At 46.2% G+C, this 17,631-nt stretch overlaps 2 protein-coding genes across 2 annotated transcripts in view; one reads left to right on the top strand and one right to left on the bottom strand.

The window, feature by feature from the left end:
• LOC140363557 (neural cell adhesion molecule L1.1-like) overlaps nt 1–16,914 on the bottom strand; it is a 46,996-nt gene extending 30,082 nt beyond the window's left edge. Inside the window, exons 1-9 of the mRNA XM_072450188.1 lie at nt 16,752–16,914; nt 12,692–12,706; nt 11,336–11,438; nt 10,219–10,388; nt 9,912–10,034; nt 7,689–7,859; nt 6,601–6,715; nt 3,593–3,777; nt 2,206–2,337 (exon numbers count right to left, since the gene is read on the bottom strand). Of these exons, the coding sequence (XP_072306289.1) occupies nt 2,206–2,337; nt 3,593–3,777; nt 6,601–6,715; nt 7,689–7,859; nt 9,912–10,034; nt 10,219–10,388; nt 11,336–11,438; nt 12,692–12,706; nt 16,752–16,878 (1,141 nt within the window). The 5' untranslated portion in view covers nt 16,879–16,914. The remainder of the gene's footprint in view (nt 1–2,205; nt 2,338–3,592; nt 3,778–6,600; nt 6,716–7,688; nt 7,860–9,911; nt 10,035–10,218; nt 10,389–11,335; nt 11,439–12,691; nt 12,707–16,751) is intronic.
• On the top strand, nt 5,352–6,371 carry LOC140362536 (uncharacterized). The gene has a single exon (XM_072448623.1). The coding sequence runs from the start codon at nt 5,358–5,360 to the stop codon at nt 6,369–6,371; it is 1,014 nt and encodes a 337-aa protein (XP_072304724.1). The 5' UTR covers nt 5,352–5,357.
• Nucleotides 16,915–17,631: the final 717 nt, after the last annotated feature.

Genomic DNA, 17,631 nt, shown 5'->3' with positions numbered 1-17,631 from the left:
TTAGACTGTTAAGATAGTGATATTAGACTGTGACGATAGTGATATTAGACTGTGACGATAGTGATATTAGACTGTAACGATAGTGATATTAGACTGTGAAGATAGTGATATTAGACTGTGACGATAGTGATATTAGACTGTGAAGATAGTGATATTAGACTGTGACGATAGTGATATTAGACTGTAACGATAGTGATATTAGACTGTGAAGATAGTGATATTAGACTGTGACGATAGTGATATTAGACTGTAACGATAGTGATATTAGACTGTGAAGATAGTGATATTAGACTGTGACGATAGTGATATTAGACTGTGACGATAGTGATATTAGACTGTGAAGATAGTGATATTAGACTGTAACGATAGTGATATTAGACTGTGACGATAGTGATATTAGACTGTGAAGATAGTGATATTAGACTGTGATGATAGTGATATTAGACTGTGAAGATAGTGATATTAGACTGTGAAGATAGTGATATTAGACTGTGATGATAGTGATATTAGACTGTGACGATAGTGATATTAGACTGTGACGATAGTTAGACTGTAACGACAGTGATATTAGACTGTAACGATAGTGATATTAGACTGTGAAGATAGTGATATTAGACTGTGACGATAGTGATATTAGACTGTGACGATAGTGATATTAGAGTGTAACGATAGTGATATTAGACTGTGACGATAGTTAGACTGTAACGACAGTGATATTAGACTGTGAAGATAGTGATATTAGACTGTAACGATAGTGATATTAGACTGTGAAGATAGTGATATTAGACTGTGACGATAGTGATATTAGACTGTGACGATAGTGATATTAGAGTGTAACGATAGTGATATTAGACTGTGACGATAGTTAGACTGTAACGACAGTGATATTAGACTGTAACGATAGTGATATTAGACTGTGATGATAGTTAGACTGTAACGATAGTGATATTAGACTGTGATGATAGTGATATTAGACTGTGACGATAGTGATATTAGACTGTGACGATAGTGATATTAGACTGTAACGATAGTGATATTAGACTGTGACGATAGTGATATTAGACTGTGAAGATAGTGATATTAGACTGTAACGATAGTGATATTAGACTGTGACGATAGTGATATTAGACTGTGACGATAGTGATATTAGACTGTGAAGATAGTGATATTAGACTGTGAAGATAGTGATATTAGACTGTGACGATAGTGATATTAGACTGTAACGATAGTGATATTAGACTGTGACGATAGTGATATTAGACTGTGAAGATAGTGATATTAGACTGTAACGATAGTGATATTAGACTGTGAAGATAGTGATATTAGACTGTAACGATAGTGATATTAGACTGTGACGATAGTGATATTAGACTGTGAAGATAGTGATATTAGACGGTGACGATAGTGATATTAGACTGTGACGATAGTGATATTAGACTGTGACGATAGTGATATTAGACTGTGACGATAGTGATATTAGACTGTGACGATAGTGGTATTAGACTGTGACGATAGTTAGACTGTAACGATAGTGATATTAGACTGTGACGATAGTGATATTAGACTGTAACGATAGTGATATTAGACTGTGACGATAGTGGTATTAGACTGTGACGATAGTTAGACTGTAACGATAGTGATATTAGACTGTGACGATAGTTAGACTGTAACGATAGTGATATTAGACTGTGACGATAGTTAGACTGTAACGATAGTGATATTAGACTGTAACGATAGTGATATTAGACTGTAACGATAGTGATATTAGACTGTGACGATAGTGATATTAGACTGTGACGATAGTGATATTAGACTGTGACGATAGTGATATTAGACTGTGACGATAGTGATATTAGACTGTACGATAGTGATATTAGACTGTGACGATAGTGATATTAGATTGTACGATAGTGATATTAGACTGTGACGAGCAGTGGATTTTCATTTGCTCAAATTTGTCTGAAATGCACCAGTTTATGGACTAATAATTATCATACACGCTTTATTTCACATGGATCTCACATTAAACATCAAACAGACTGGATTCTTTAGCTGTTGGTCTGAGATGGAGATGTTTTTACAGATCAAGCTCAGGTCAGTCGTGTCTGACGCTCTCCCAATGTGTCCTGGACTATGCTGACCCTAGTGACCAGCGCGGAGCAGTGCATCGTGGGAAGGTGTGTCCCGTTGCGTGGTGCGGTTCACCTGACAGCGGGAGTCCGTTCATGCTCCACGTGATGGTCGGGGTCGGGAAGCCCTCAGCCTGACAGTCCAGACGGACGCTCTCCCCAGGGGCGTACATCAGGTCCTGAGGCTCCTTCACCCAGAACGGAGGCGCTACACAACACATTTAACACACTTCAAACATGTTTCTACTGCTGAGTGAGTCCTGAGAGAGTCCTGAGAGAGTCCTGAGAGAGTCCTGAGAGAGTCCTGAGAGAGTCCTGAGTGAGTCCTGAGAGAGTCCTGAGAGAGTCCTGAGAGAGTCCTGAGAGAGTCCTGAGTGAGTCCTGAGAGAGTCCTGAGTGAGTCCTGAGTGAGTCCTAAGAGAGTCCTGAGAGAGTCCTGAGAGAGTCCTGAGAGAGTCCTAAGAGAGTCCTGAGAGAGTCCTGAGAGAGTCCTGAGAGAGTCCTGAGAGAGTCCTGAGAGAGTCCTGAGTGAGTCCTAAGAGAGTCCTGAGAGAGTCCTGAGAGAGTCCTGAGAGAGTCCTGAGAGAGTCCTGAGAGAGTCCTGAGTGAGTCCTAAGAGAGTCCTGAGAGAGTCCTGAGAGAGTCCTGAGAGAGTCCTAAGAGAGTCCTGAGAGAGTCCTGAGAGAGTCCTGAGTGAGTCCTAAGAGAGTCCTGAGAGAGTCCTGAGAGAGTCCTGAGAGAGTCCTGAGAGAGTCCTGAGAGAGTCCTGAGTGAGTCCTAAGAGAGTCCTGAGAGAGTCCTGAGAGAGTCCTGAGAGAGTCCTAAGAGAGTCCTGAGAGAGTCCTGAGAGAGTCCTGAGTGAGTCCTAAGAGAGTCCTGAGAGAGTCCTGAGAGAGTCCTGAGAGAGTCCTGAGAGAGTCCTGAGAGAGTCCTGAGTGAGTCCTAAGAGAGTCCCGGTTTAGTCCTGGTTTAGTCCCGGTCTAGCCCCGGTTCTGTCCTGCCTCAGCCCCGCTCCAGTGCCAGTCCAGTCTCGGTCCAGTCCCGGTCCAGTCTCAGTCCAGTCTCGGTCCAGCCCTCGGTCCAGTTCTCAGTCCAGTCTCGATCCAGTCCCGGTCTAGTCCTGCCTCGGTCCCGGTCAAGTCCCGGTCCAGCCCTCGGTCTAGTCCTCGGTCCAGTCCTCGGTCCAGCCCTGGTCCAGTCCTGGTCCAGTCCCGGTCCAGTCCTGCCTCAGTCCCGGTCCAGTCCCGGTCCAGCAATCGGTCCAGCCCCGGTCCAGTCCAGGTCCAGTCCTGGTCCAGTCCCGCCACAGTCCTGGTCCAGTCCCAGTCCAGTCCCGGTCCAGCAATCGGTCCAGTCCCAGTCCAGTCCTGCCTCAGTCCCGGTCCAGTCCAGGTCCAGTCCCGGTCCAGCCCCGGTCCAGCCCTGGTCCAGCCCCGGTCCAGTCCTCGGTCCAGTCCCAGTACCTTCCACGGTGACGGTGTAGGCGTGGCTGGTGTCTCCGTGCTCGTTGTGCGCTCGACACTGGTACTCTCCGTCGTCGCTCTGCTCCACGCTCTCAAAGTGCAGCCAGCGGCCCTGATTGGACACTTCCGCAGACGTGTCCTCCAGGCGCCCGTCCTTCTTGGTCCATTCCACTTTTGGAGTCGGTCTAAACTCAGGAACAGAAGAGGAACATGCTGTGATTTCACCTCAGAATATCACAAATCATGACAAATCCAGGCGGTTCTGGCCCATGAAGATGACATCAGAGCCTGACTTTTGTTTTTTACTCTACACAATCTTGAGGAAACTTTTCTATCCTCAATACCGTATTTTCAGGACTATAATATCAGCATGACGTTGTGAAATAGTTAATTTTGCAAAACACATGTATTTGAAGAGTTTCCCGATGACTCAAAGTGAATATAATCAGTCTTAAATAAACAGGTTGTGAGAAAACGCCATCAAGTGAAATGGTCAATGATTGAACATGTTCTAAGTTTTTTTTTTTAAAAGTGAAGGGTTTTTGAAGACACTCTCAGAAGAAATGTATATTTAAAAAGGCGAGTATTCATGAGACAATGATACTATGTCGTGAACGTATAGTCTAGAGGGCGGAGCCTATATGTAAAGGGAGAATCGCTTTTTTTCAACTAAATCTCTAAACTTCAGGATCCAAACGTTGAACACAAGTCTTTATTCGTTCGTGATCGGCTCCACGGACATTTTAAAGTCCTTACAACTGGTTTAAAAACGCTGCCATTTTATTTATTTTATTTACGTCGAGCTTTGTGCCAGTTTTTGTTTGACGTGGACCGGCCCGGTTATTAGGGAGATATGAATCATAAACCGACGTCAACGAATCTGCACATTCGGCAAAGTCTGACCGGCGTCCGGCTCAGATCTGACATTAAGTTCGGATTAAGTTTGGAAATGGACAAATTTGATCAACTTTGGACTAAATGGGACTTGACTGTGTTTACTGTGCCTTCATTTTATTTGTCATTGTTTATTTTTGTTTTATTATTCTTATTCTTGTTTTTATTGTGTGTATATTACAACAAATAAAAAAAGAAAAGCTGCATTGGGCTATAAAACAAATAAATCAAATAAATTTTATGGGCGTCAGAAATACAATTTATACAATATTTTTATGGATCTCAGAGGATCCGAGGATGAGTACGGTCTGGTTCTAATCCGAATGTCGTTTTTAACAACTGATGTTTATTACAATATCCGTCCCGTCCTTGATCGTCTGTGAGGTTTGAGTCATCCACTTCTTCATATAAATACTATTCAAACAATTAGTCGACATATAAAGATCAACAAAGACTCGACTAAACGAAAGAATGCGACAATTTGCTGCGCGTCCTTGATGTAAGCAGCGTTTAAAGAGCATAGGAATTGTTTGAAAAAGGTGAGCGTGAACCAGAGGCACTGTAACGATATTGCTTTTGTTTAATTTTGCTTTGAGAAGAGCGGCACACGACTCCGGCTCACGCTTCGACCTTCACCTCCTCCAGTCGTTCCAAATACTGGGCCCTGAGAGTGGATCTGCTGCACGCCAGATGAACGTTACCATCTGCGCTTGGATAAAAGCCAATCAGACCCACAAACAGCGGCAAATGACTGTGAAGCGACGCCGTGTTCAATCATTTACAGGTTTGTAGCTCCGATCACCAGCTTCACTCTCACACTATCTCATATTATATAAAGCCTTCTGATCCGACGGACACTACACAACTCAAAATGAAGAGCTCGGCGTTGCTCGTGCTGCTGCTGTTTCTCTTTGAGAGATCTGAGCAAGAGGTCGACCAAAAGCCTCAAAGGTCAGGCGGCTTTCAGGAAAATGAGAAGGAAGAGCAGCAAAGCAAAGACATATTCAGTTACTTGTTGTCTGAGCTGAAGGAGCTGAGAGACATGGTGATCGAGCAGCGTCTGGGAATGCAAATACTGAGGGGCGAACTGACTGAACACGACGTACTTCTAAAGTCCACTCAAGAAGAACTGAAGTCCACTCAAGAAGACCTGAAGTCCACTCAAGAAGAACTGAAGTCCACTCAAGAAGACCTGAAGTCCACTCAAGAAGACCTGAAGTCCACTCAAGAGGAACTGAAGTCCACTCAAGAGGAACTGAAGTCCACTCAAGAGGAACTGAAGTCCACTCAAGAGGAACTGAAGTCCACTCAAGAGGAACTGAAGTCCACTCAAGAGGAACTGAAGTCCACTCAAGAGGAACTGAAGTCCACTCAAGAGGAACTGAAGTCCACCCAGCAGCAGCATGGGTCTGAGCTGGAGGTCCTGAGGTCACAGTTGTCAGAAGCAGAGTCCAGAGTGTCCACGATGGAGGCCAAACTGGAGCCCAAAGTGGCCTTCTCTGTCGGACTCACAGACCGTGGGGCCATGGGGCCTTTCAACGTGGAGACTACTCTGATCTATGAAAAGGTCTTCTACAACATGGGCCAAGGTTATAACTCAGTGACAGGCGTCTTCACTGCTCCCGTCAAAGGCGTGTACTACTTCACCTTCAATGCTTTCAAATACAATATTAATACCAGCACCGCCATATGGATGTACCACAACCAGGAGAGGTTACTTTTAAACAGGGGTATTTATTCCCATCAGGCAAATTATTCAAATGCCAGGATCATCCAGATGGAGGAGGGAGACGTCCTCTACATGAGGCTTCCTGCTAACTACATGATTCATGACGACCCGGACAACCTCAGGTCACTTTCAGGATTCCTCCTTTTCACGCTGTGAAACTCTGCATGTGAGACGAAAGTGCAAAATAAAAAACACCAGCATTAATAATCATGACTTGTATTTCTTTTTACACTGGTCACGTGATCAATAACTATGATGGAGTCGCCCAAATGTCACATGATCACAACAGATCACTGCAAACACCACAAAAAAAGTTTCTTTCCAGCACTGTTACCATGACACAAACGTCTCACATGGACATCTTTGACTGGTTTGGGAGACTCACAGTCCACTGGGGATGCACTCGAGGGTCAGGCTGTTCCCCTTCAGCGCCAGCACGGAACTGCGGAGGCCAGACGGCGTGAAGAGGCGGGGCTTTCTGCCGTGGAGCACACTGTTACCTGAAAGTACAACACAACTCAACACTGACCTTTAAGTCCTGGGTCAGTCCTGGGTCAGTCCTGGGTCAGTCCTGGGTCAGTCCTGGTCCAGTCCTGGTCCAGTCCTGGGTCAGTCCTGGTTCAGTCCTGGGTCAGTCCTGGGTCAGTCCTGGGTCAGTCCTGGGTCAGTCCTGGTCCAGTCCTGGTCCAGTCCTGGGTCAGTCCTGGTTCAGACTGGACCAGGACTTAACCTGGACTGGACTAGGACTGGAGCAGGACTTAACCTGGACTAGTCCAGTCCTAGTCCAGTCCAGGTTAAGTCCTGGTCCAGTCCTGATTCAGTCCTGGGTCAGTCCTGGTCCAGTCCTGGTTCAATCCTGGTCCAGTCCTGGTCCAGTTCTGGTCCAGTCCTGGTCCAGTCCTGGGTCAGTCCTGGTTCAGTCCTGGTTCAGTCCTGGTCCAGTCCAGGTTCAGTCCTGGTCCAGGCCCAGTTCAGTCCTGGTCCTGGCCTAGTCCTGGCCCAGTCCTGGCCCAGTCCTGGTTCAGTCCTGGTTCAGTCCTGGCCCAGTCCTGGGTCAGTCCTGGTCCAGTCCAGGTCCAGTCCAGGTTCAGTCCAGATTCAGTCCTGGTTCAGTCCAGGTTCAGTCCTGGTTCAGTCCTGGTCCAGTCCAGGTTCAGTGCTGGTCCAGTCATGGTCCAGTCCTGGTCCAGTCCTGGTCCAGTCCAGGTCAAGTCCTGGTCCAGTCCTGGTCCAGTCCAGGTCAAGTCCTGGCCCAGTCCTGGTCCAGTCCAGGTCAAGTCCTGGCCCAGTCTTGGCCCAGTTCTGGCCCAGTCCTGGTTCAGTCTTGATCCAGTCTTGGTCCAGTCCTGGGTCAGTCCTGGTTCAGTCTTGGTTCAGTCCAGGTTCAGTCCTGGTCCTGTCCTGGTCCTGCCCTGGTCCAGTCCCGGTCCAGTCCTGGTCCAGTCCTGGTCCAGTCCTGGTTCATGAACTCACTGGCCATGACGGTGAGGGCGACGGCGGTGTCGGGCAGAACCGTCATGGCCGCCGTGTACTGGGCGTGGCAGATGTAGTCGGACCTGGAGTCGGACTTCAGGAGGTTTGAGAAGTACAGGTTTCCGTCCAGACCAGCTGTGACTCTCTCGCTCAGCTTTATGTGGACCATCCCTGGAAAAACAAGCACACAACATGTTCACATCTGAAAACCCTATGCGTTTTGAAAATGAATACAATAAAAGCGCTGCAACTAACGGTTATTTTATTCATCCGCTTGTCATTGTTTCTGTAAATAAAATACCCTGCAAATAGGAAAGAATAAGTTATAAAGACCCTTCCAGTGTCTGAAAACAAAACGCTGCTTTCCATTAGCTGTAGGAGTTAGCACCAATGCATTTTAAAATGGGAGCGTTAGCATTAACCTCAGAGTTAGCGTTAGCCTACAAACATCACAGCTGTTTTGGCGACGGAAACCGCTCGACCACACGAGAGTAACACCAGAGCAGAGTTAGAAAATATGACCACGTGTAAAAGAGTTTTGTGTAGATAGCGTTGAAATTAGTATACACGCTAACAACCAAACGCCACAAATCCTTCAGTAATAAGTGAACTTTAGAACGTGGAGATTGAAGTTGGATATTGTCAGTTATTACTCGTTGTTAGATCTAATAATATAGAGCTTGGGATTGACATGATATAGAATTTTCAGTTAGCCTAATGTTAAACCAAAGACATTTTAAAGGTTTAGCGTTTATAGTGTGATAAATGCATTTACCAGGAGTGACCCAGGCTCTTATGTGTAGTTTTGGCTGATGTCTCTCTACAGACGTTTAGCGCAGCAGAAACAAACACAAGTTCATGGAAACGGACGTGTTTTTGACGAACTTCATAAACAAGAAACATTCGTCTGCGTTTTCCACTCACAGTAAAGCTCTCACAGCTTCATGTCACCGCTGGAAGGGTCTACATGTATAAATACCAGTTACATCACGGTGTACATGTACGGTGTGGTCTGCTGGAGCAGCAGCATCACAGAGAGGGAGAGGAAGAAGCTGGACAAAGCTCCGTCCTGGGCTGTGCTCTGGACTCGGTGCAGGAGGTGGGGGACAGAAGGGTCCTGGCTAGATTCACATCTATGCTGGACCATGAGTTTCGCCCCCTGCAGGACACTCTGTCCCCTGCAGGACACTCTGTCCACTCTGGAGAGCAGCTTCAGTGACTGATCCACCCTCGCTGTGTGAAGGAGACGTTTCACAGGTCTTTCCTTCTGCTGCTGTCAGACTTTATAACAAACACTGCCCCGAACACGTGCAATACTGATTTAACCATGTGCAATACCGTCATATTCATGTGCAATTACTGTCGTACTCACAAGCAATTAAGGCCATATTCGTGTGCGTACAACTGATATAAATAAGATGTTTAGTATTATTTAGTCTTATGCTAGCTATTTTTACTTTATTTTATTTTATTATTATTTTATTATTATCTTAGTTTTATCTTTATCTTTTTGTTTTATTTATCTATTTTATTTTATTTTATTTTTTCCCCCCTCTATTCCCTATTAAGATATGAGAGGAGTTTTGTTAATAAGAGTTTTTTGTTTTGTTCATAAGAGTTCTTTAATTAAGAGTGTTTTTTTGAAACTTCCTATAATCTGTCCTTTTCCTCTGGATCTACTGCAGTGTATCAACGAAATTTCCGCACGTGTGGACAATAAAGGAATATCTTATCTTATCAGTACCTTCTGCGATATTCCAAATGTAAGTGAATTGATTGGAACTGAACAGAAAGTGGGGCCAAATATCAGTATCGGATCAGATGTTTAATGGTATCAAAACAACCTGAAAATAGTCAGATTACTCTTCTCAATCTGGTTCGTTTTTTAACAGCGTAGTGCCGTTTCCGCTCACTTTTTCCTCTTTTTGCCACGGATTGTAATGACACTTCTGTTGTAATGACACTTCCGGTCCAGCGGGAACTCCGTTGGCTTAAGTGGAGAAGGAGGGAAAAGTCTGGCCTCTAGAACACGCTTTAAAGCTGCTCGATTTGTGTAAAACGTCCAATGTTCATGTGACCCACACATCGCCAACAACGCACCGATGCCCTGGGCCAATTATTTTCCCCGGCAGTCGGCAGCCCTGTGCTCACTTATACAACCAGAAGAAGGATTATGTCGGATGGCGGCGCTCGATAAGATGAATGTCGAGCCCGCAGACTTACTCTTGTCCATCCAGTGAATGTGCGGCGGCGTGGAGCTCTCAGGAGGACTGCAGGACAGCACCAGGCTCTCTCCTTCAAACGCTCGCTTGTAGATCTTCTGCTGTTTCTGAAGAACCGGATGACCTACAAGAAACACACACACACACAAACACGCCGCGTAAACTCTTCGCCCAGTGCCGGTCTCCACGGTAACTACAGACGAGTGCACGGTCAGGCTTCCCGCGTCCTCACACGGCCGCAGCGCAAACGCCAGACGTGACTCGGATGTTCTCCTAAAGCTCGGTGTGGAGTGTTCTCCGGGACTCACGCTCTACGATGACGTGCACGGTCTGCGTCACGGCGGTCCCCAGCGTGTTGGAGGCGTAGCAGCGGTACGAGCCGTGGTACAGGTCCAGGCTGTCGTTCTTGTCCGCCCGGATGGTCCCGGCGCCGACGAGGTCCAGCTCCATCGTCTCGCCGTCCTTCACCCAACGGAAGCTGAAAACGCACACGGGAGGATGTCAGCGGCGCAGGAGATGAAACTGGTTCACTAGTGCTGCCATTCTAGACCAGCGTTTGACGAAACTGAGACGGGAAAGCACATTTTTGATACCGTCTGAGATAGCGTCTGAGACACCGTCTGGGATAGCATCTGAGATACCGTCTGAGATACTGTCTGAGCTACCGTCTGAGATACTGAGATACCGTCTGGGATACCGTCTGAGATAGCGTCTGAGATACTGAGATAGCGTCTGAGATACTGTCTGAGATACCGTCTGAGATACCGTCTGAGATACTGTCTGAGATAGCGTCTGAGATAGCGTCTGGGATAGCATCTGAGATACCGTCTGAGATACTGAGATACCGTCTGAGATACTGAGATACCGTCTGGGATACCGTCTGAGATAGCGTCTGAGATAGAATCTGAGATACCGTCTGAGATACTGAGATAGCGTCTGAGATACTGTCTGAGATACTGTCTGAGATACTGTCTGAGATACTGTCTGAGATACCGTCTGAGATACTGTCTGAGATACTGTCTGAGATACCGTCTGAGATACTGTCTGAGATACTGTCTGAGATACTGTCTGAGATACTGTCTGAGATACCGTCTGAGATACCGTCTGAGATACTGTCTGAGATGGCGTCTGAGATAGCGTCTGGGATAGCATCTGAGATACCGTCTGAGATACTGAGATACCGTCTGAGATACTGTCTGAGATACTGTCTGAGCTACCGTCTGAGATACTGAGATACTGTCTGAGCTACCGTCTGAGATACTGAGATACCGTCTGGGATACCGTCTGAGATAGCGTCTGAGATAGAATCTGAGATACCGTCTGAGATACTGAGATAGCGTCTGAGATACTGTCTGAGATACTGTCTGAGATACTGTCTGAGATACCGTCTGAGATACCGTCAGCGATACCGTCTGTGATACGTACGTGGGCGTGGGGTTTCCTCTGGCCTCGCACGGCAGGTTGATGTCGCTCTGGGAGAAGGCCGTGAAGGACTCGGGCGTCTCCAGCAGCACCGGCGGCTCTGGTACTGAACCGACACCAAACACACAAACAGAGTCACCGATCTGTGCATGGCAGCGTTTGTTTCAACGTGTGTTTCTACATTTATCTACGAGCTGGGACCGAACCAGGAACTGATTCAGGGACTAAACCAGGGACTAAACCAGGGACTAAACCGGGAACTGACCCGGGAACTGAACCAGGGACTGAACCAGGGACTAAACCAGGGACTGAACCAGGGACTGAACCAGGGACTGAACCAGGGACTAAACCAGGGACTGAACCTGGGACTAAACCAGGGACTAAACCGGGAACTGACCCGGGAACTGAACCAGGGACTGAACCAGGGACTAAACCAGGGACTGAACCAGGGACTGAACCAGGGACTGAACCAGGGACTGAACCAGGGACTAAACCAGGGACTGAACCTGGGACTGAACCAGGGACTAAACTAGGGACTGAACCAGGAATCGAACCAGGGACTGAACCAGGCACCGAACCAGGGACTGAACCAGGCACTGAACCAGGGACTGAACCAGGAATCGAACCAGGGACTGAACCAGGCACTGAACCAGGCACTGAACCAGGCACTGAACCAGGGACTGAACCAGGCACTGAACCAGGGACTAAACCAGGAACTGAATCAGGGACTGACCGAGGACTAAAACAGGCTCTGAACCAGGTCTATCTCTCATTATTCCTGTGGTATTGACCCGTTAAAGGTTTGTACAAATATAACAGAGGCAAAGGTTTGAGTAGAACATAATGTGATTTCACTGGTGAAACTGGGATTCACCTCAGAAAGTGAAAGTAACATCAGGTTCACACACATCCAACACTGGAGTTTATATTGTTTAGTAGGAGATTAGTGGCACTTTTGATCAAAATTCTAAATTTCAGTTCTGGTCGACAGATACATAACATACTTAACCACAACCACAGTTTTTATGAAGCTCAAGTACAATTCTAAACAAATAATGACATTTCTACCCTGGAAACTCTAACGTGTTGCTTTGTTGTTTTTGCATGTTGATGTTGCTTCATTTGGCCTGATGTCGCCTTCGATCTGAAATTTTAAACATCCTGATGACACAGCATTTGAAAGGGTCTAATGAAATGTCTTAACGATGTTGTTGTGTTTAGTTTAGTTTAGTTTAGTCATTGAACGGAAGACGTTTGATCCGTCTTTGTTGTTGGTTGAAGACGTTAGCGATGGCAAAGGGCACAAACACAGCAGGTTCAAACCAGAGCCACGTCTACAGAGGATGTTACTGTACTTACTGTCTCGAAATGTGTCTAATTGTCCAAACGAAGGCAGAGAAAACAGCAGAGAAGAGAGAAAGGTTAGTGCGCATGCAGTAAAAACAGACTAAAACAGACTAAAACAGATTAAAAACCTTTTGCAAAGTTAAACCGACCCACAACATCCACCGCCTCCGGATCAGACACACAGGATCAATTTACATCCACTCAATACACCAGGACTAAAGCAGGACTAAACCAGGTCTAAACCAGGACTAAACCAGGACTAAACCAAGACTAAACCAGGGGCTAAACCAGGGCGGAACCAGGACTAAACCAGGACTAAATCAGGACTAAACCAGGATTAAACCAGGACTAAACCAGGGCTAAACCAGGGCTAAACTAGGACTAAACCAAGACTAAACCAGGTCAGAACCAGGACTAAACAAGGGCTATACCAGGACTAAACAAGGGCTAAACTAGGACTAAACCAGGACTAAACCAGGACTAAACCAGGACTAAACCAGGATTAAACCAGGACTAAACCAGGGCTAAACTATGACTAAACCGGGGCTAAACTAGGACTAAACCAAGACTAAACCAGGTAAGCACCAGGACTAAACAAGGGCTAAACAAGGACTAAACCAGGACTAAACCAGGACTAAACCAGGACTAAACCTGTGTGTCCCCCTCCCTGTTTGTCTCCCTCTGGTCACGTCTGGTCTGGGCCACACCCAGAGGAGCAGGAGATCCTTGTGAAGGTCAGATGATGAAACACGACTCCTCCTCATCCTCCCCCGTCTCCTCCTTCAGGACGTCACCAAACCAAACACACTCACGACCTTTGAACTTCACCTCACGGGGTCAAGGTCGGCCTAACTTCATTTGAGCTGAGTGCATTTACGTGTCTGCCGTGATAATCTGTTTATTTGTCCAAAATGAGCTCTTAAACTTGGACGACGATTTACTCGATTATTTAATATTAAGGAAACTGTGGAGTCAGAAAAGAAAATGCAACTAATGGAGTTTTTATTTTTTTATTTATTTATAGGAGATCTTCTACTGAAAGTGTTTTTCAGACTTCCTATAAGTGATCTGTTCTTCTGGATCTACCTCTGTATCTACCTGCGTTGCACCAATGAAATTTCCCCATGTGGGACAATAAAGGAATATCTTATCTTATCTTAACATACTAACTAGTATTCAAACTAAACCACAGACAAAAAATATACAAGCCTAAGTTTAGCTAAACCAGGACTACCTCATAAACCAGGACTAAACCAGGACTACCTCATAAACCAGGACTAAACCAGGACTACCTCATAAACCAGGACATAACCAGGACTACCTCGTAAACCAGGACTAAACCAGAACTACCTCATAAAGCAGGATTTAACCAGGACTACCTCATAAACCAGGACTAAACCAGAACTACCTCATAAAGCAGGATTTAACCAGGACTACCTCATAAACCAGGACTAAACCAGGACTACCTCATAAACCAGGACATAACCAGGACTACCTCATAAACCAGGACTAAAACAGGACTACCTCATAAACCAGGACTAAACCAGAACTACCTCATAAAGCAGGATTTAACCAGGACTACCTCATAAACCAGGACTAAACCAGGACTACCTCATAAACCAGGACATAACCAGGACTACCTAATAAACCAGGACATAACCAGGACTACCTCATAAACCAAGACTAAACCAGGACTACCTCATAAACCAGGACATAACCAGGACTACCTCATAAACCAAGACTAAAACAGGACTACCTCATAAACCAGGACTAAAACAGGACTACCTCATAAACCAGGACTAAACCAGGACTACCTCATAAACCAGGACTAAAACAGGACTACCTCATAAACCAGGACTAAACCAGGACTACCTCATAAACCAGGACTAAACCAGGACTACCTCATAAACCAGGATTAAAGTTAACTCTTAAAACAAGCCTAACTATAGCAAAACCAGGAGAAAAACACATAAGAGCTAGCTAACATTAGCGGTTAAACGTATAAATAAATGATAAAACAGAGCTAGATTAAATACCGTAACCAGAGCTAAATTTAACATGACTCGCCTCAGTTTACTTACGGAAACCAAAGATTATGACGTTAAATGAGTAAACGTTTGGCGACTCAGAACATTAACCATTAGCTACTTAGGCTAACTTGTAGCTAACGTGTAGCTAACGTGTAGCTAACTTGAAGCTAACACACTGAGCTAACTCTCCATTCAAATTAAAGATAGATAATTCTATCTTTAATTTGATGTGACATGTGTATGCGTTTTATAAGATTTGAGCAAGCTAACAGCCTGTTGGCCTAAGCCATTAGCACAATAACAATGCAACATTATCAGTTATTGTATAGCTTTACCAACTTTCTAGCATTATTTCACATTGCACGGAGTGGCATGTGCACGGGGGAGTGGCATGTGCACGGGGGAGTGGCATGTGCACGGGGGAGTGGCATGTGCACGGGGGAGTGGCATGTGCAGGGGGAGTGGCATGTGCACGGGGGAGTGGCATGTGCACGGGGGAGTGGCATGTGCAGGGGGAGTGGCATGTGCACGGGGGAGTGGCATGTGCACGGGGGAGTGGCATGTGCACGGGGGAGTGGCATGTGCAGGGGGAGTGGCATGTGCACGGGGGAGTGGCATGTGCACGGGGGAGTGGCATGTGCACGGGGGAGTGGCATGTGCACTTCCGCCTGAGTTCTCAAATCGCCGAAAAATCGTCCATAACACCTTTAAGCTTATTTGTCCTGCTTTAGCATTAGCTTTAGCTTTAGCATTAGCATTAGCATTAGCTTTAGGATTAGCTTTAGCGTCTAGACTCACAGACCGTGCTCGTGTTCTAGACTCACAGACCCTGCTCGTGTTCTAGACTCACAGACCGTGCTCGTGTTCTAGACTCACAGACCCTGCTCGTGTTCTAGACTCACAGACCGTGCTCGTGTTCTAGACTCACAGACCCTGCTCGTGTTCTAGACTCACAGACCGTGCTTGTGCTTGTGTTCTAGACTCACAGACCGTGCTCATGTTCTAGACTCACAGACCGTGCTCATGTTCTAGACTCACAGACCGTGCTTGTGTTCTAGACTCACAGACCGTGCTTGTGTTCTAGACTCACAGACCGTGCTTGTGCTCGTGTTCTAGACTCAAAGACAGTGCTTGTGTTCTAGACTCACAGACCGTGCTTGTGTTCTAGACTCACAGACCGTGCTTGTGTTCTAGACTCACAGACCGTGCTCGTGTTCTAGACTCACAGACCGTGCTTGTGCTCGTGTTCTAGACTCACAGACCGTGCTTGTGTTCTAGACTCACAGACCGTGCTTGTGTTCTAGACTCACAGACCGTGCTCGTGTTCTAGACTCACAGACCGTGCTTGTGCTCGTGTTCTAGACTCACAGACCGTGCTTGTGCTCGTGTTCTAGACTCACAGACCGTGCTTGTGCTCGTGTTCTAGACTCACAGACCGTGCTTGTGTTCTAGACTCACTGACCGTGCTCGTGTTCTAGACTCACAGACCCTGCTCGTGTTCTAGACTCACAGACCGTGCTTGTGTTCTAGACTCACAGACCGTGCTCGTGTTCTAGACTCACAGACCGTGCTCGTGTTCTAGACTCACAGACCGTGCTCGTGTTCTAGACTTACAGACCGTGCTTGTGTTCTAGACTCACAGACCGTGCTTGTGTTCTAGACTCACAGACCGTGCTCGTGTTCTAGACTTACAGACCGTGCTTGTGTTCTAGACTCACAGACCGTGCTTGTGCTTGTTCTAGACTCACAGACCCTGCTCGTGTTCTAGACTCACAGACCCTGCTCGTGTTCTAGACTCACAGACCGTGCTTGTGCTTGTTCTAGACTCACAGACCCTGCTCGTGTTCTAGACTCACAGACCCTGCTCGTGTTCTAGACTCACAGACCGTGCTTGTGCTTGTTCTAGACTCACAGACCCTGCTCGTTTTCTAGACTCACAGACCCTGCTTGTGTTCTAGACTCACAGACCGTGCTCGTGTTCTAGACTCACAGACCGTGCTTGTGTTCTAGACTCACAGACCGTGCTTGTGTTCTAGACTCACAGTTCAGGGGAATGTGGAGGGATCCCTGAGCGACTTGTGGCGTGCAGCAGAGGAACGACAGAGGAACGAGCAGGAGGAAGGAGGCGTGGCTCCCGTGGCTCCTCCCACAGCGCTGTGGTGCACCCATGTCTCAAAGTCCCATCCAAAAGGACTAAACGCGACCTCTCCACCTCGTGTGTGCGGTCGCCACGGAGACCGAAGACGGCCGAAGATACGAGTTCAGGCTCCGATACTTCACAAGTTCAGTTTCTCTCCGAGGAATCTGTGGAAAAAGAGGAAGAAAAGAGGTCAGGAACAACGTGGACGAGGGACGCACGATATATCGCCAAAGTATCACGCCAAAGTATCGCCAAAAGCAAGTATATCGCAAAGGTATCACGCCAAAGTATCGTCAAAACCAAGTATATCGCAAAAGTATCACGCCAAAGTATCGTCAAAACCAAGTATATCGCAAAAGTATCGATCAAACCAAATATATCGCAAAAGTATCGATCAAACTAAATATATCACAAAAGTATCGCTCAAACTAAATATATCGTATAAGGTCCTCGCTCTGACAGAAATATACAGTTTTATGTTTTTTCTTTATAGTTAAACAGAACAAATAGAAAACTATGAGAATCTAGACACAGAGAGAACGACATGACAAAAAGTCTTATGTCCTTTTTGTGTCCGTCCTTTATAATCGTCCAAACACCTCGTCACTGGAGGAAAGAACATTCCACACGGATCCATCCATCGAGTCCATTGCAGGAGTTTCACATCCGAGATACATCAATATACTGTATGTTATTTTGTGTTTTAATTTATTTTTTTTTATTTGACATTTATTTATTTTTCTACATCAAATGAAAAAAAAGTTTTATCATGTTTATATATA

The sequence above is a fragment of the Eucyclogobius newberryi genome, unplaced genomic scaffold, assembly GCF_026437365.1.
Source record: "Eucyclogobius newberryi isolate DKJ021-1_F unplaced genomic scaffold, fEucNew1.0.hap1 SCAF_17, whole genome shotgun sequence".
Lineage (NCBI taxonomy): Eukaryota > Metazoa > Chordata > Actinopteri > Gobiiformes > Gobiidae > Eucyclogobius > Eucyclogobius newberryi.
This window is presented reverse-complemented; position numbering and strand designations above follow the sequence as displayed.